Genomic DNA, 17,754 nt, shown 5'->3' with positions numbered 1-17,754 from the left:
CCCTTTTCCCCATGGGCTACTATGTGCATAATTAATTCCACTCATTCTCAATGAAATTTATTTTCTCCCTGAAAAGAAGTCCTCTATCTGTTATCCCTTTTATCAAACCATCATCTCTGAACCCTGCAGTTGCAAACTACTGTACACTGCAGTCTGCCTGAGCGCTCTGTAAAGTAAAAATATCCTACCAACTTTTCTCTCCTCTTTTCTCATAAAGCTTTAGATCTGAGCATTTTATGTCCTGCCAAACTTTGCCACAATCTCTTGTCATGTTTTTATAAGGAAATGCTAGTACAATACAACTTAAGACAGGAGATAATGGGCTTCCAGGGAGGCTTGCTAAATGCAGAATTTGAAGAACTTCAATAACTTTCATTCTGTCCATTTTGTCCATAATCCCAAATCCTGGCCATTTGGACACAGTATTCTACAGCCAGCATGCTTAGAGCTCCTAAACGCAAAACTCAGAATAGAATTACTTGGCTTTGAACAATCTAATTAGCATGGGGAGTCCTATAAGCTATATTTCACAGCCCCAAGAAATTTAAAAAAGACAGAGAATCCTATCCATAGACTGATCAAGTCCAGTTTTTAAGGTCTGGCATGACTGCTACTGGCTGACAACTCCAGAACATTAGGCCTATGGTGGTTTGAAATATCTTAATTTTTATCTTAACTCATTTATATACTGTTTTTATTTTCCAGGGAAGCTTTTGTTTCTTTTCCTTTTTCTCTCTTCTTTTTTTTTCTTTTCCCTCCCTTTCTTTTCTTTTTTCCTCTTTCTTTTTTTAATTTTTTATTTTTTTTAATTTTCCGCTTGTGTTTATCTCTCTGGTGTATTTACAATATAATCCTGCTTTCCTGTTGTTTGCTGAGCTACGCAATGTGACTTCTAGTTTTCTTTCACAAGGTAAAGTCATCTGAAGATACATTTCTGCCTGAGCTTGGCAAATGCGTCAACCCTAATTCAGAGTCTTCTGAGTGCTGTGAGCTTATCTCAGACTTTTATCCCTTGCAATTAAGTGCTCAGCTCTAATCAAATATGCTTGAAACTTAGGTTCTTGCTTTATTTTTTTAAAACCTTTTTTAAAAGGATTATGAAAGTTGATTAACTTGCAGTGGACTCTCTTGGACAAAAAGGCATGAACATTCAGATGGAAATAACAGGGGCTTTGGAAATCAGGACAGAAGTTAATTATTCATTTCCAAGCCACCACCAGCACATGAGTGATGAGAATGGTGGTACCAGAATCACATTTCAAACAAGTTTTATCATAATGGGTCTTAGTAAACAGGCAAAATAAGACAATTATTCCAATGTGACACAGTTAGTTTAAGCACTTTGAAACCTGATTGAGAAAGTTAACTTCAGACTCCATAAAGACATCAAACTTGCAGAGGGCAGATGCTCCACAATTTTATAAAATATGGCCTCTCTATGATGACCCATTCAGAAAAACAAATGTGGAAATGTGGGCCACAAATGTGAAAGCAACTTTACACAGCACAGTACTCATCAGTAAGGTCTACTGAACTGTCAGCCATGCATAGAATGCAATTAGTTGAACACTCTCTAACCAAGCATTAGATTACCAGTATAAAGAGTATTTTAGCAGACTCTCCAACAGTCTTCTTCATTTCTTCTAGTAGATGACTGTGTAGTTTATATATTAGTCATTAGAGTAAAAAAAAAAAAAAACAAAACAAAACAAAAAGACAGCAAATTACATGCAGAAAAAAAAACCAAACCAAAAAAAACCAAGAGAAGTGAGAAATAACTATGCTGACTCCACAAATTCAGCAGGCTTTCATATCATACTGTACCCATGGGTAGTTGATAGTTTTGCCCACACTAGGAAAAAATCCTCAAAAGTTAAGTTTGAGGCTGAGCCTAAAAAGCACCTTTGACTTTAATCGCTGCATAAAGATAAGGTCACTCTCAGAGCACTTTCAATGTCATATACTGTACTTATGGTTAACGGTGCTGCTTACCTGAAATTTTCTTCTGGCTACAAAATACTGCATTCTCCTGATGACTTTTACAGCTGTTCGATGTGCTTCAGTTAATCTGCCAAGAAAGACAAACACAGACATACACCAGTGGGGGGGGAAAGGAAAAGTAGGAAAACCATCTTAACAGAAGATGCTGACTCCAAACACCAAAATCTACAAACATGTTTTCTATCTACAACGCAGAATGGTAGCGTAAAACACTGTGTGTGCATGTGTATTTTGTTCTGCTGCTTTACCCTCTTGTATGTTGTGGTTCTAAGTATAAAAAACTGATAAGTGAGACAATGAAAGCAGGTGTACAAAGATAATACATGTGGAGGGGATTAAACAGGATTACTGTCAATGCATACAACTGGCATCAGTTTGAAGAATGTGAAATGCTTTCAGAACCATGACTGCATCCCTTATTTTTCATTTATTGAGTGTTTGCCCATGAGCTCTATTGCACAGAAATTAAGACCTTTTAAAAGTACTTTGAATTCTCTAGGAAGGAAAGAAAACTTGAAGTATCACATCTGAAAAAAAATAATTAACAGAGTACACACTGTCGGGACACATGTGAGTGTGTGCATGTGGATGTCTGCATTGGTATTCAAACACAGAACTGGCCACGCTATAACTTAGCAATATCACTTTACCCAAAGGATACTGTATTTGTACAACTTTAATTGTGCCACTTAGCTGGCAATTAATTACCAGACCTTCTTATTTATGGTGAATTTTGGAGGGGTAGAGAGGGGGCAGGAATATAGTAATTATAAGAACAAGTATTTTATTTAAGGACTGACTCCTTCCCCATGGACTTCTCTATTCATTCAAAATGAGTGAACTAAACAAAACAAAGTTTTCCTTCCAAGGAAGCTGCATTGTTAGGAAATCAGTGTTCTATACAGACATCATCTTTGACATTTGATGATAAATCTAGGAAAGCTTGCCAGCAAGTTTTTCATCTCTTGAAAACACAATCTGCCACCTCTTCCCAGTGTATCTAACTGGGGAAAGTGAAGTATTGGCTAGGCCATCTACTTGGATGCTACAGTCTAGAGATGAAGTCTTTAAAAAGTGGAAATATTAATGTATTATTTCAAAGTGAAGTAAATAAAAGCTAAACAAACAGTGACTGTATTTGAGAATGATCATCGGTTCATTTTATAATTTCTCTGATAAAATTAGTGCTTATGATTGGGTGAGATATGATTGGGTGAGATACCACAGCCACAGGAACAGGAGTTTAAAAATAAGTTTTTAGTATTATTTCAAGTCTCAGATTAATAATAAATACATGCACAGATATGTGTGAACCTCAGGTGTATATACTGCCTATATCCTCACACTTCACATATCTACATATATTCATGCACGTATCCATGTGTATGCACACTCACACATGCAAACACACAGAAGACAATGCAGGGTGAGCATGATTCAAGAACCATCATTGTTGTATACCATCAACAGCATTGCTAAGCACAAATCTTTGCATCTGAGTAAGCCTATCAAAGGGATTTCAGAAGTGTCACTGAAGGACTACCAGTAGTTTAGCCTACAGGACCTCTATTATGGTAAAAGAAAAGCTCTCAGCTTGACACTCATGGCCCCAGCTGAGCTCCTGTTGCTGGTGACTAGAATGGAGACAACATTCTGCTTGCAAATGGCATATACTTGATAAAGAAATCTTTGTCTGTCAGCCCATACAAATAATATATATATATTTATAACCAGAAAAAAAATCATAAAGTTTGGGGTTTAGCCTACCTCCTTTGTGTACCAGTTAAGATAGATAAAAGCTTGAAATTACCCCCTGCCTCTAAATGATGTGAGATTTCATATATATAGTAAAAAGGTTTGGGTTTTTTGTGTAATCCATATGAGATGCTTAAACAACCTCAAACAGATAAGCTTAGAGAAGTCTGAGATGGAAACAAACCAAAGCAGTAATTTTCTCTTAATTCCCCTCCTTCAGCAGAAATCTGGGCTACAGAACTGTTTCCAATATGTTATCAAGTTTAAGTATCCAAAATTATGATGCTGACTCTTAGAATCTGATGTGCAGTTGAACAGGCCTCAGTTTTAGAGAGAAAAGTTATTTATTTGTGAAATACAGCAAAAATAAACACCCAAATATAATTCAAAAGCACTGGATATTGACTGTTCCAACTGGCAAAATCCACACCAACCTCACTGGAAGCAAATTTTGAAAAAGGAGTAAATTGCTGATTAGATCCGATGGTCAATAGTATTAAACTGAGAGACAGAAGTACACAAAAACTTTAATGGAAAAAAGACAGCTTGAAAAGGTGCAAATCCATAGACTGAGATATGTGGATGTGTTATCTTAATTGCCTCAATAAATCTATAAGGAGTGTAGCAGCTCTAGATGACAAACAGCAGCTCTGGATGAGTTAACTCTACACTCTGTATAGTAAGCACAGCTATCCTCCCAACAGTGTGACTGACTGTGATCCTATATATTTTTTTGAGATCTTACCTGATTTTCATAGTTTCTTATCACTGACGTCCAGAATGGATAATTACAGCTATTACTGGAAAGGTTACATTTATCTCTGTATTTAGCCCAGTACATTTATCATGCTAAACCTTATATTTTAGCCCAAAACCTTGAAGTAGGCAAAACCCTTTCAGCCTTCAGGGTGTCAGCCTGTTACATGCCAGAAATATACAACAGGAAAGAATATAAGGCCAGAAATGCTGTACATCAATGCTCAATAGAAGCACAGCCCTGCTTGCAGTGAATTTCTTAGACATTTTGAGATCTGCAGCTCATGAAACAGCAACCAACTCAGGGGGTTGTGGTAGACACCATACTTGCACACTATTTACACATTGGCTTTTCTACTTTCAGAAGACAAAAAAAGGATAAATCTTCACGGGTAGTATGGTGCCTAACTCCCATGGAGGTGAAGATTCAACTCCTTTCACAGCTCTAGCTCCTATATGAAGTCAGCGGGACCTGAACACTTGCTTAAAGTAGGAATATGGGCTGGTGAGTGATCACACCTGCACCCCTATGAAAGCAGCCAAACTCTCCTGCCTCTGTGTCACCTCTGTGCAGCAGAGGGCAGTGGTACACACACACTAGAAGATGCTTTCCAGTAATTTACAAAATTATTTAACTGTTGAGAGGCTTTACCCATAAAACCGAGCATAAATGCTAGACCTCATCAGGATGGGGTCCATGCTGAGGTGAGGTGCTACTATTGGGTGGGTTCGGTTTTGTGCATGTTTTGCTCAGAAGAACATAATCAATTTCTTCGCCAGACAAAGGCGTACTTTCCTACCTTTTAACCTAAACAACAGGTAAGAAGGTTTTATTAAAACATTCCCCCCAAAACAACTGTAAAGGAGAACAAAATTACATTTGAACACGAGGGATCAGGGATTTGGAAAGTTATGAGCACATAAAAAATTAATAATGGAAGCTTCTAACATAAGTATCCATAATGGATACCATGAAATGTCTATTGAAAGAACATATTTGTGGATACATAAATAATATTGACATCACTTATAATTATGTCTTCAAGGAGGACTCAAGTTTTGGACCTGTTTCCTTCCCTCTCTGTTAACTGTTCAGCAGGATGTTCCATTTTAAAAGCGGTCAAACCTATCCTTAATTACAATGAGTCTTTCCTAGCTTGGCTTATGGACTCCTGGGCTCTCATATCATTGTGGTAGGGCAGGGAAAAAGAGGAGCGGGTGGAGCACCTGGAACATATATGTTAACAGCAGTCTCCACCCTGATCCAATGTTGAGCAACTCTCTGGCAGCTATTCTAGAGGGGGAGGGGGAATGGGGCCCCCTCTTTGCTGGCTCATTCGACCTTCCTTCCCCTCTGCAGGTTTTGAGTGTGCCTATGTGGCTGCAGACCCTGGCAGGACAGATGTGTGCCAAGAGGCACTGCAGCCCCAGGTTTGGTCCTCAGCTAGCGGCTCAGTGCTGTGAAAAGTCACTGCTTTTAGCTTAAAACACTTGGATGAATTGAAGACTCGGTTTTTACTTTTGTAAACTGCAAAAAGGCAGTAGCCTAAGCCAAAGAAGGCAAACATTTTCAGTTGAAAATAGTTGAACCAGAGGAGGAAAAGCGAGATGATCAAATCCAAAGCAGCTCTGGAAACTATCTACAGGGGTTTTGCTATTTAGTTTTGGGTTGTTGTTTTATCTTTTCACTTTCATTTCTATATACTGCTCCGTTTGTTAAAAGCTTGTGTTGGTGAGTTCAAACCTATTTTTTAATCTTTTGCATGGAGTCTGATAACTTCAATCTTAATATGCTTTGGAACAGCCAGGGAATATTTTAAGTGAAAAACAGATAGCCAGACAGATCCTAAAGAAGGATACTATCACATCTCAAATCTCCAAACAAGCCTGTTATCAGTGTGATGCACCTTTCAGTCCAGAGGCATTTTTTAATCATTAGAGTTCGCTTCTGTGTAACGACAAGGGGAAGGACTTTATTCAGGCTGTGCTGCAGGATGGCTGTAGATAGTGGAATGTGCATTCCAGGCTGGTTTTCCTGCCGTTTATTCAGGTGTCGTGAATTAGAAGACTTATTCAGTGTAACTTAACTACTTTGATCATGAACTGTGGAAAATAAAGGCCACTTCAGCAAGGTCAATTATAGCTCTCTGTCCCAATTTGCAAAACTGGTTTGAAGACACATGCTTAACAGTACTTGAATTACTGCTAAGCTTCATTCATTCGTTACATTTTGATTGCTTAGCAGGAAAACACATATAAAGTCACACTAACTCTGTTTTAATAGTGATCATCGGATAATGTTGTAACTCCTGCCCAGAGTAACATACAGCATCATCTATTCTCGAGTTGTTCACTTGATATTAGTTTCTAAGCCAGCACAAACAGTGACTAGGTCAGTGATGGCAATTGAAATGTAAAGAAGTTATTACAGAGCTCAGCCCCACATCTGCCTTTTTTGTTTTCCCATCACATTTGATTTAGAGTATTCACTTGCGGGCTCTGTTTCTGGGAAAGAACTTTGATTCTGAGCCACAACTTTATTCTTTCCCATGTACAATTATCTCAAAGGGACAGATATTTCATTAGGTAGAGTATAAACCAAGCCTTATCTTCACTGAAAGCCTTACCAGAATTAATACAAAACATGAAATGGTGGCATCACAGGGTACTTTTTGTCTCCAGATACATGTAGCACAGGATGCCCACTTTCAGAGGTGAGATTTCTCACGCAGATGCCACTGTTACTGAATCACAGAATCCAAAGGGTTGGAAGGGACCTCGAAAGATCATCTAGTCCAACCCCCTGCAAGAGCAGGGTAACCCAGAGTACATCACACAGGAACTTGTCCAGGCGGGCCTTGAATATCTCCAATGTAGGAGAGTCCACATCCCCCCTGGGCAACCTGTTCCAGTGCTCTGTCACTCTTACAGTAAAGAAGTTCTTCCTGATGTTAACATGGAACCTCCTATGCTCCAGTTTACACCCATTGCCCCTTGTCCTACCACTGGATATCACTGAAAAAAGCCTAGCTCCATCATCTTGACACCCACCCTTTACATATTTGTAAACACTGATGAGGTCACCCCTCAGTCTCCTCTTCTCCAAGCTAAAGAGACCCAGCAATGTTTAGCTACTGTTTGAATATAGTAGCACCTATATTCAATTCTAGCTAAACTTTGTAGTTATCCCGTCATATGGATTGCATACACCAATAAGCTGTTGGGGAAGAAGAAGAGTGGGAACAGGACCTGAGATCTGAGAGCTTATTACACACAGGCACAGCAGTTAGTCCATATGCAGTCACACACTATGTGGACCTTTTACTGACAGAGACAATAGAAGTGGTGGAGAGAGATGGTTCTCATCACAAGAACCATAAAGAAAAGAAACTTAAAATTAGTACTGCCTGCAGCCAATCAAAGCCAGACAAAAAGCCTCGATCCTTTTAAACCACTCGAGTTAAGAGAAGGTTGTAGCTTGAATCTGACATGCAAACACCTGGAAATGTCAGGCGATGATTCTGATTCCAGAGCTCAACCCAAGCCAGGAGCAGCAGAGAAGTATAACATAACAGAAGAGGTTTCAGTCTTGTTACATTTCATCAAAGCCTCATGAAGAACAAATTCTTCTGGAGAATTTCCACCACTGACATGATGGAAATTTTATAAGATGCCATTTGCACTGAAACCTAAGAGAACATTGCAGATAATGTTGGCTTAAGTTTATTTTTCCCTTTATTCCTAAACACAATCCCACCTTAAACCTTTTCTCTTCTCTATTTTACTTATATCCTTATCTGAACCTTTTCTTTTCAAGACCATGTTTGGCTCAAAACTATAAATAAATTAGTGTTGGCTTCTCTCAGAGCAGCCTGGAGGCCTATTTGGCTTCACCAAGCTTTGCTGACAGCCTCGATTTATGAAGGAATGCTGCAGATTCTGCAAATCCCTCCTTAGTAGGTACAGTCCCTGGCAAAGCAGGAAAGAGTACAAAACTAATATGTTCATGGGGGGCTGCATTCTGGCATCTGGTTATTTTGCTGAAGATCTTGTGGCTATCTCCATCCATCCGTCACTGTATACACTGCTGGCTTTCTGAACTAATGCCAGAATGCAATTGCCTCTGCTTCTACTTGCCTCCCTAACCTGGCTTTCCCCGAAGTGAATGAGAAAGAAAGCAGATTTCCTACAGCAATGCTCTTAGGGATTGGAGCAGGGGAGACAGATAGCACAGGGACAGAAGAACAGCTCTGAAGAGAAACTGCTAGAAGAGGAAGAACTAGGACATCATTTATAGGGAGCAACTGGCAAGACAATATATTGGCAGAGGAAACACAAGTGGGAGAAGTAGTAGTGCAGGGTGTTCTCTTGATGTTGTCCATGAACAGCACAAAAAAAGTAGAAAGCTTCTGAAAATAATCAGAGGTAGATGCAACCTGAATGTGATTTAATGAGAAAGAAAACCCACTGAACTTTGAGTTGTTTTTCTCAAGTGTAGACAGTTGGAGTTTTCAGTTACAAGTTTGTTCTGCAATATCACAAAGTGGGTTTATTGAGAAAGTGGGAGAAAAGCTCTGTGTTAGTCCCTTGCTAATTAAAATGCATAATTAAAATGAGTAATTAAGCTTACTACAGAATGCTCTTGTGTCTGGGAGCCCAACTGCCCTTGAACAACAATTCATCTGCTGAACTGTCTCTAAGAACTAAAGTAACCATTGGATATTTTGGTTACATCTTTCCTCTATGGTTTGTTGGCAGCAAAATAAAAGTGCCTGGTCTCTTTTCTGCCATTTTATTTCTTCCATTCTTCCTGCAGTGTCCGAACAAACAAGATGATGTCATAGGGAAGCCTTTTCAGTGTGGAAATACAAACACAGAAAGATTTTTTTCTTTCTTTTCTGAGCAAACAGCTTCTAGAAATTGCCACAATAACTTCCTGTATTAGCACTGTACCATGACTACTTCTGGTGCCAGAATAGGTGAAATGCTCCTGTCTTCATGCCAGTTCCCATTTGAAAACAGGCTCTAGCCACAACCACCTTCCTGGGAGGTGGGCACACACTGACAAACGACACGTTTTTACCCCACATATTCCAACAGTCACTGATCCAAGCAGATAAAGGTACTTTTTCACTCTCTCTCTTTAAGAGTTGGTCTTCATCAATTCGCCTTTTAAAAAATGCCAACAGAACTGAATGTCTAGTTAGTAAAAGGCACTGCAGAGACAGTCATCCCCAAGCCCAAACAACGTCCCAGCAGAAGAGGTGCCTTTCTGGAATCTGAATAGCCTTCACAGCAGTGCAGTGGGAACTAGAATGGTACAGCCTTATTCGATGGGCTCTGGTTTGTTCACTTTAAAAAAAACCCACAACCCAAATTAATGAACTTTAAGATTTCATTTTCCTCTTCACTGTATTCAGCATTTATGGGAACAACGTGGTGTTGTTAATATACACCAATGACTGAGCGCTGTATTTATGCCTCAATGATTTTCTGTCATGAGAATATAATGCCTGGCAAAGACTGATTCTCTGAAATACCAGTTTGTTTGGGGTCATTAATCTTAATTCCTATCTTGCCTGAATAGGAACTGGGTAACAGTCAAATCAGAGTATAGTTCTGAGAATTAAAATTTCAATGGCTTTTGCGTTGCCCGAGGTTTTACATTTCTTTTTAAAAATAAGTAATTAATTAATCTGCACCAAGTGCTTGGAGGGACCCTGCGGAATTGAGCAAAATGTTTCTTGTGGCTTTAAAAAACAAAAACCCAGTAGCTTTTGGCAGGATATTTTCTTAGTAGCTCTTCTGATTTAATAGTTACAGCAGGGGCTATGGAAACACAGCTCCTGGGTCTTTGAATTGATTGATTTAACTGGACTCTGTCTCACTGGGTGATCTTGTGCAAGTCCTTTTACCTGGCTATGCTCTCGCTCATATATCTGTAAAGTGTAAAACCTTTGTCATGGAACTATCATGAGGCTTGCTTCACTGAGGATTTTAAGGCAACTAGAGGTCTTAAATGAACACATATGTTGTTTATAAGATGTCTCAGCAGGAAAAAAAAGAGTAGTGACAATATGCTTTCACCTCAGTGATGATAAGGAACAAGGGAGACTGGTCTGCAGACCTGGGGTAAACTGCCATCTCATTGTCCCCTAAGCAGAAGCTATTTTCCAAAGCATTCTCTCCACCTTTACAATCTGTGCTCCTCCTCTCCCGAGTACCTGAGCAATCTGGTTAGGAATTAGCTTCCTGTTCACCAGATAGTCAGCAATGCAAGACATCCACAGCATCTGAAGGCAAGTAGGACTATTAGATCATGAACGTGACCTGCTCGATAGTACAAGGATTGCATTTCACACAGCTGCCCTTGCCCTGAGCCAAAAACCTTGTGTAGGACTAAAGTAACTTTCCAGAGAGGCATCTGGCCTTGATATAAAGACCTTTATATACTGTTTAAAGTGCTTTATTTTGTATTAAAATTTGTCAGTATTCAGCTTCTAGGCTCCTCTCTCCAACTGGAGTATCAGGAATTTTAGCCCTTTCCAACCCTGTCTTTCTCCCAGGGACCTTCAGCAGTGCCAGATGCGTTGCCTCTGGCCTGGCAGAGAGACCAGGCTCTGGTGCAGGGAAAAGATAGTACTTCTCTCTGAAGAACTGTAAGGAGACAATGAAACCCTAAAATCGTTATAATTATTTTTCTGCCTGTGGTTTAAGTCATGCTATCAGCAATTATAGAGATTTATGAAGGAAATGCCTAGATTGCAAGAATGGAGAATGAATGGGTAGGTCTGTGTGTGGAAGTTTCAGAAAGGGAAAAGCAGCACAAAAATCCCTGTGAGGATGGAGGGGACTGTGAGACCTAGACCATCAATGTAACAGCACATTTATGAGCAGCTTTTGAAGATACCCAATTCAGGAACACAAGGGAACAGGTACGGTCAGGAGTTGCCTCTGCCTAGACTGCAAAAAGGACTCCAGCTATAAAGAGACGATGTTGAGAAAATACAGAACAGGGCTGGAGTCTTAAGACACCCTAGTAAGGGGACAGAGTACAGAGAATAAATCCTGACTACTCCCAGAGGTGGGAGAGCATGGAGAGGTAAAATATCCTGATAACTCTCAGCTCCCAAAGGCAAAAATGGTTCAGTGGCACCTGGTTGTCATCCCAGAAGACACAATGATGAATCAACAGACTATTACTTTGGCCTCCACGCAATTGCAAGAAATTGTGAGAAGCCCACATGGATACGTGCAGCTTGGATACAGACATGATGGATGGATTGCTCAGGTACACACATCTTTGTAAGTACATTATTGTGATAGTGAGAATCACTGAAGCTAGCTATTTTATAATAAAATCACCTTAACCTCCCCTAAATGTCTTGTATCTAAAATTGACTTACTATCTCACCACCTTCAAATTTGCCTTTCAAAGGTCTTGTCAAAAACACATGTATATGCTCACAATACTTTCAAACTCTGACCATTGAGTCACAGTCTACTTTTGAGCTCCAGCACCAGTTTCTGCAAGCCCAAAACTATAGGAGCTTTCTGAGAACCTATGAAAGCTTCTCAGAGAAAATATCTCATTGCCATTAGAGGAACTGACATTTCAAAATCAGACAAAAATAACGATCTTCCTTTTTTATAAATTTTGGTGTCCATAAGCTATATTGCATACAATAGCGATTGTACCCACAGAACCTCACAAGGACCTTTTTGTGGCCACAGACACTTAACATTTTACCACTCTATTTTGTGTAAGAACACACGTAAAAATCTTACAGGCCTCATTTGCCTAATACTGAAAATATGCAGTACTTATCAATAGTTTACTACAGAATTAAATATCTTTCTAAGGATGCAAGCATCACTTGTGCAAAACTGTTGCTGAAACCAGAAGTTTTGCTGAGCTACTTATTTCAAGAGTTTTCACTTGCTCATTGAGAAACTACTTTTTGTTCAAAGACTGCACAGGAAAAGATGCTATCTTTTGGCAATTTTTTCCCTGAACTTTAGCTCAGCCAGTGGATGAACAGAAGGAAAGTGTTCATATACCAGTCGCTCGTGGCTTACTATTAAAGAACAGGAACATTTTTTTTTCCAAAGTGAGGAAATCTGTGTCTTCATGCTCTGGGGAATTCTGACTTTCCTGCCTTTGTTTCCATCCTAACTCACAGGAAAAATATTTTAAAAGTCATTGTGAAACAAAAGATTCTGAAAGCATTTGAGCCTGAAATGATAATATGTTTCATTTTGTCCCATTTTAATACATATTTATGTCCAAAAAGGAAATGTATTATCTTCTTATGAAATTAATGCATTTTATCTGGTTTATACCGTTTTTCCTCCCAGTAACTGGGACTCTATCCTGAATACATATACTCTACACTGCATCATCTGTGCAAAATGAAGACCATATGCTTTAGAAAAGGTGTAAACTAGTTCACAGGATACTGTTAAAGAACAGCACAACCGTGATATGCATCCTATGAAACAACAGACCACCCTGGGCAGATTGAGTTCAAACATCGGTATAGACTTGGACAATTTTCCACAAATCACAGTGCTCTGAACTGTGCCTGCATCAAATGATTTTTGTCTTAACTCCTTCTGTTATAAAATGAAATTAATAAAGTTTCCTCTCTCCTTTGAAGTTTTCTCACAGAAGAACTATTTTGAAGAAATTTCTTCCTCTTGGAAGATCATCAGCTCTGTGTTCACTGAAAGTTACTAGCAGATAAAGGTCTGCTAGTACAAAAGTGGTATCTATCCATATAGTATTGAGCATATATGAAATGACCTAATTAGAAGGATAATAGCTATTAGTATCAGGGCTTCAAAGTCTCAGAAGATTTTTGGTGTTTTGTTTGGGTTTCTTTAATTGGGCCTTGGGAATGTCAGAACTGCAATCAAAAATGTTTCTAAATAATTATGCAGTCATTTAGGTGGCCAACCACCTGAATTACTGTAATTAGAACACTTAATAAAAACAATTCATTATGTCAGCAATGCTGAAGGCTGTTTTTAAGATCTAGATACAGAAATATGTTCAAGCCAAAAACAAAGCCCAAAGTGATTGTTACTTCATTTGACACATTTCCAATGATTGTTCTTTGACAACAATCTGAGGGCTGCTTTTGGAAGTTCTGTATAAGAATTAAATAAAAACTGGGAACAATGCTATCAAGAGTCCCACTGAAGTGGCTTTTACTTTTTTATCTAAGGGACAGACATATAAATGTTGCCTGAAATTAGCTTTATCTTGTCCTTGAGAATTGTGATTTTGGATCTGAAGGAGCTTTCTGCAAAGAGGAGACAGCAGCTCAAGTATTCACCTACTCAATACCAAAATTTCAATGCTCAAAAACATGAAATAGGTCATGACCAGCTCTCCGTTTGAAGCTGAAATATTGCATGGGTTTTTTTCTATGCCAATATACTTCTTTTGCAGTTTTGTACAATTTTCCCAGTATCCCCCTATCCACGAGCAAGTCCTCACAGTACTGAACAGATCTAATAATGAATTCCAGGCTTAGTTTTCTACAAGTTCATAAACCTATAAACTTCAACCCCATTCCAAAGGAACCTGACTCAATTTATCTTTTTGTTTGGAAATTATGCAAAAAGAAATTATGCAAAATCTGAGGTTTGGCGTGGATTCAAAGCAAAACCACATGAAACACTGCAATTTAATGTGAATTTACTTTGACAATTTCGGTTTGCCCAAACCTGAAACTCAAAGCAAAACTCAGAGCAGAAGTGTAAACCAGGACAGATAGAAATCAACAAACGTTTACACAACACTCCATGAATCAAAGATGCTTAACTTCCATGACATGAAGCAGAGGCTAACAAACCAAGAATCAGACAGGAACAATTCTGAGCACAATCTGCTTCATTTGCATTTAACAAAAACCAGTTCATCTCTCCTACTACCATCTTTCTCAACCATGGAGTCCCACTAATCTCAAGATTTAAACACCATTCCCCATCTTAAAATTCATATTATCATTATTTCAATTCTTCTCAAATTTCAAGCATCATGCTGTAAGAACTACAGGGGAAATAAAGCCATTTTATACTACACAAAACCATCTTTAGATTTGTTCTCAGTATAGTAACCACATGCACCTAACAACCTGGTGAATCAGTTGAGTCTAAGTGATAGCTGGTAATTACCACAAATCGTATAGTTTCAGAAGTGATAATCAACCTGATACTATCACTTATCTGAAGCAAAATATCTTTCTTCAAAGCAAAATACCTTTGTTCAAGGGAACAGATACAGTCGAATTGTCCATAAATACCAGGGTGGATTCTTTTCTTTTTTTATTATTAATGTGGAAATCTTCGGTCAGAGATGAACAGTTTAAGCACAGAGTCTTTAAATCAGCTGTTTCTCTGTTGCAGAGAGAGTGCTTGTCTCCCCAGCACATTGCAGGAAATGTTCAGTTTGATGCACAGCACACAGTACAGTCCGCTCTGTTCCTGGCTGCCAAAACTGGACATGTATGCCTCAATACTGAACACTCCTCAGGCCTTTCAGCTTGCACAGACTATACAGAGAGCTAAGGACAGAATAAAGAACTAAGTCCTAGTATCCCCAGAGACTGATTGAAAATAAAATATGAAAATTGCTTTCCAAAACCAGCATCCATACATATTTGTACATTAGGATATGTCTATGCTACATCTGTTATCAGCTCCTGTGCATCCTTACTCCAAAACCACTCATCACAGAATGAACAATATTCTAGTCAGGACACTAATTAGAATTGAACTACATATTTTCAATGCATCATGAATTTTATAAAGTAACATGGGTGAGCACACAATGACTTGCACATTCAAAATGTAAGGAACTGGAATAAAGCAGAAAAATTATTCACAGAACTGTGGAAGATGATTTTTACCTAACAAACCAGCATATAAAATACCCATCAAATTAGGACTTGTTTAATGCTCTTCTTCAGATCTCTTATTTCTAACACCCTCCTCTTCTTCTTTCTCCTACTTCCTCCTAATTTATGAGAAAGAGAGCATAGGCAGCTGAAGCTCTGCCATTCTCCTCTAAGCCAGACTTGCCCCACTTTACATGGAATAACTAAATATACACCAAACCAAAGAACATAAGCAATTCTCCAGCCTCATGGTTAAGGCGAGTCCCTGTCTCTGCAGGTGTTTCCTTTTGCAATGGAAGAGCATGAATGAATGGGATGCTGGATCTTGGCCTCCAAACCCATAATACTCTGTGATATGGTTCCTTTCAAACTGAACAAATAATTGAACCTAAGCCTCTCACAATGTGGATCCATCATGATATTAAATGACAGAAGTACACCTTCTTTTCTAGGATCTTCATAATTCTAATTCTCTGTTATTATTGCATGTCTGCAGAAGAAAAAGGTTTCTTTCCAAGTCAAATAAAGAATTCACTTGAATACCCACCAACAGAAAACACATTTTTAGTTTTGTGGAAAAAAAAATCATTCAAATCAAAGAGAATTTTATTTTTTTTTTCAAATATTTGGATCAGAAGATGCAATTGAAAACCAAACCAGACCAAAACAATTTTCAACTCAGCTCTGGTGTACATACAAAGTCAACAAGCATCACCAAAACCAGCCTCTACAAAGCAAATGCAAATTAACCATTAACTTAAATTATGTGATAAATTGCCTGTGATAGCCTTTAAATCAAGGCTGCAGCATCCTGTTGAAGACTATTTCTGGTTGACCAGTGTAGCTCCAGTCTATGTTATGCCAAGATCTAAGATGGTCTACAAAAATAAAATGCATTCAAACACTGAGTTTATGAATACAGTGTTAAGATGCTTCCTTCTGGCTTCGAGGAATTCATGTCTGCCTGATATGATGGAAGTTTACAGAAATGGAAGCTTTCAGAAAGCTGCAGTGAAGACATTATTTCTGTCCAAAGTAACTCACATCAGCTGGTGCTTCTGTATGAAGCATCCTGGGGACACAGCTATTGTAGGCTGTGGAGACTCTTGAAAACTCTTTTTGCATTGCTGAGGTACTGAAAATGCACAGGAAGTTTTACAAAATACAGTACCTTTGCATACAGTTTTTTAAATATCATAGGTCACACTGTGGAACTGCAGTTTTCCATTCCAAGCAGCCATAGCGTTAGACCCTGGAAGTGTTTTACACACCTACACACCTCTCCTCCATCTTCAAAAACAGCTTTTTGAATGGAAGCACCTAGAGAAGCAGGAACTAGTGAACTTTCCAAATGACTAATGAGAAATACCTGCATAAGCTAAGATCTGGTCAGAATTAATTAAGGATTTGATTCTGAAGACCTGGACATCTACATAATTCTGTACCTGTGTTATTACACTGAACTACATGGGTTGCAGACAGGTACCAAGCTGTGTTCAAAATTAAGGTTTGCAAAATGGTACCCTAATTATGCAATTAAAAGTGGTGTTGGGGGAATGTCCTTCAATTCTTCATCCTCACTATTTTTGCATGCTTGACAAAAGGATTGAATATTGTCAACAATGTATGTTGTCTCAGCACAAACTACTCTGTCATGTCTCAGCTGCCAAACATAGATAGAGCTGATCCTGTCCTGAGTAAGGACTGAAGAAGCAAGCACTAATAGGCAGCTGGCAACATTCTACATGATTCTTACTGCTCCACCTTATCAGCTATAACATGCTGATCTATATTACCTATATTCAGTTTATTCACAATAGTATTGGGCATTTTAGAGACACAAATATATGCATATAAATAAAAACCTTCCATGTTTGTTAACTTTTTAGAAAAAGCTGTTTGCTAACTTTCAGAAAATAATTAAATATATATTAAAGTATATGTATAGCGCTAGGTTGTGAGCATAAATATGGAAAAAAACAAACCTGACTTATAATCTCAAAATAATATCAACAGTGAGTTAGCTATAGTTTTAATAGCATGAAAATGACTAATTTAAGGTCAAGAGTAATTTAGTTTTGACTGACTTGGTAATCCTTTGTTCTCTGGGTCATGTAAGTGTTGAGTAAATTATAAACCTGTAATTCTATCCTGAGGTCAAAGGACTTCAGAATTGATTTGATGTATTGGTCTCCTGGAAAGTTCTTCCAAGGCCAGTACCCCCTAAACTGTGTTTATGAGTTGACTGCATTAATAACTAATGGAGTCATATAATATTAGCAGAGGTGAAATTAACCCTTTCCAAGAAGAGTAGGCTCAAATGCAGGATTTTTAA

At 38.4% G+C, this 17,754-nt stretch overlaps 1 protein-coding gene across 1 annotated transcript in view; it reads right to left on the bottom strand.

Moving 5' to 3' along the window:
- Nucleotides 1–17,754, bottom strand: part of LOC101871346 (potassium voltage-gated channel subfamily KQT member 1-like) — a 465,763-nt gene that overhangs the window by 207,423 nt on the left and 240,586 nt on the right. The window contains exon 12 of the mRNA XM_005148017.3: nucleotides 1,993–2,068. Coding sequence (XP_005148074.2) covers nucleotides 1,993–2,068 — 76 coding nt within the window. The remainder of the gene's footprint in view (nucleotides 1–1,992; nucleotides 2,069–17,754) is intronic.

This window comes from Melopsittacus undulatus, chromosome 5 (genome assembly GCF_012275295.1).
Source record: "Melopsittacus undulatus isolate bMelUnd1 chromosome 5, bMelUnd1.mat.Z, whole genome shotgun sequence".
Taxonomy (NCBI): Eukaryota; Metazoa; Chordata; class Aves; order Psittaciformes; family Psittaculidae; genus Melopsittacus; species Melopsittacus undulatus.
This window is presented reverse-complemented; position numbering and strand designations above follow the sequence as displayed.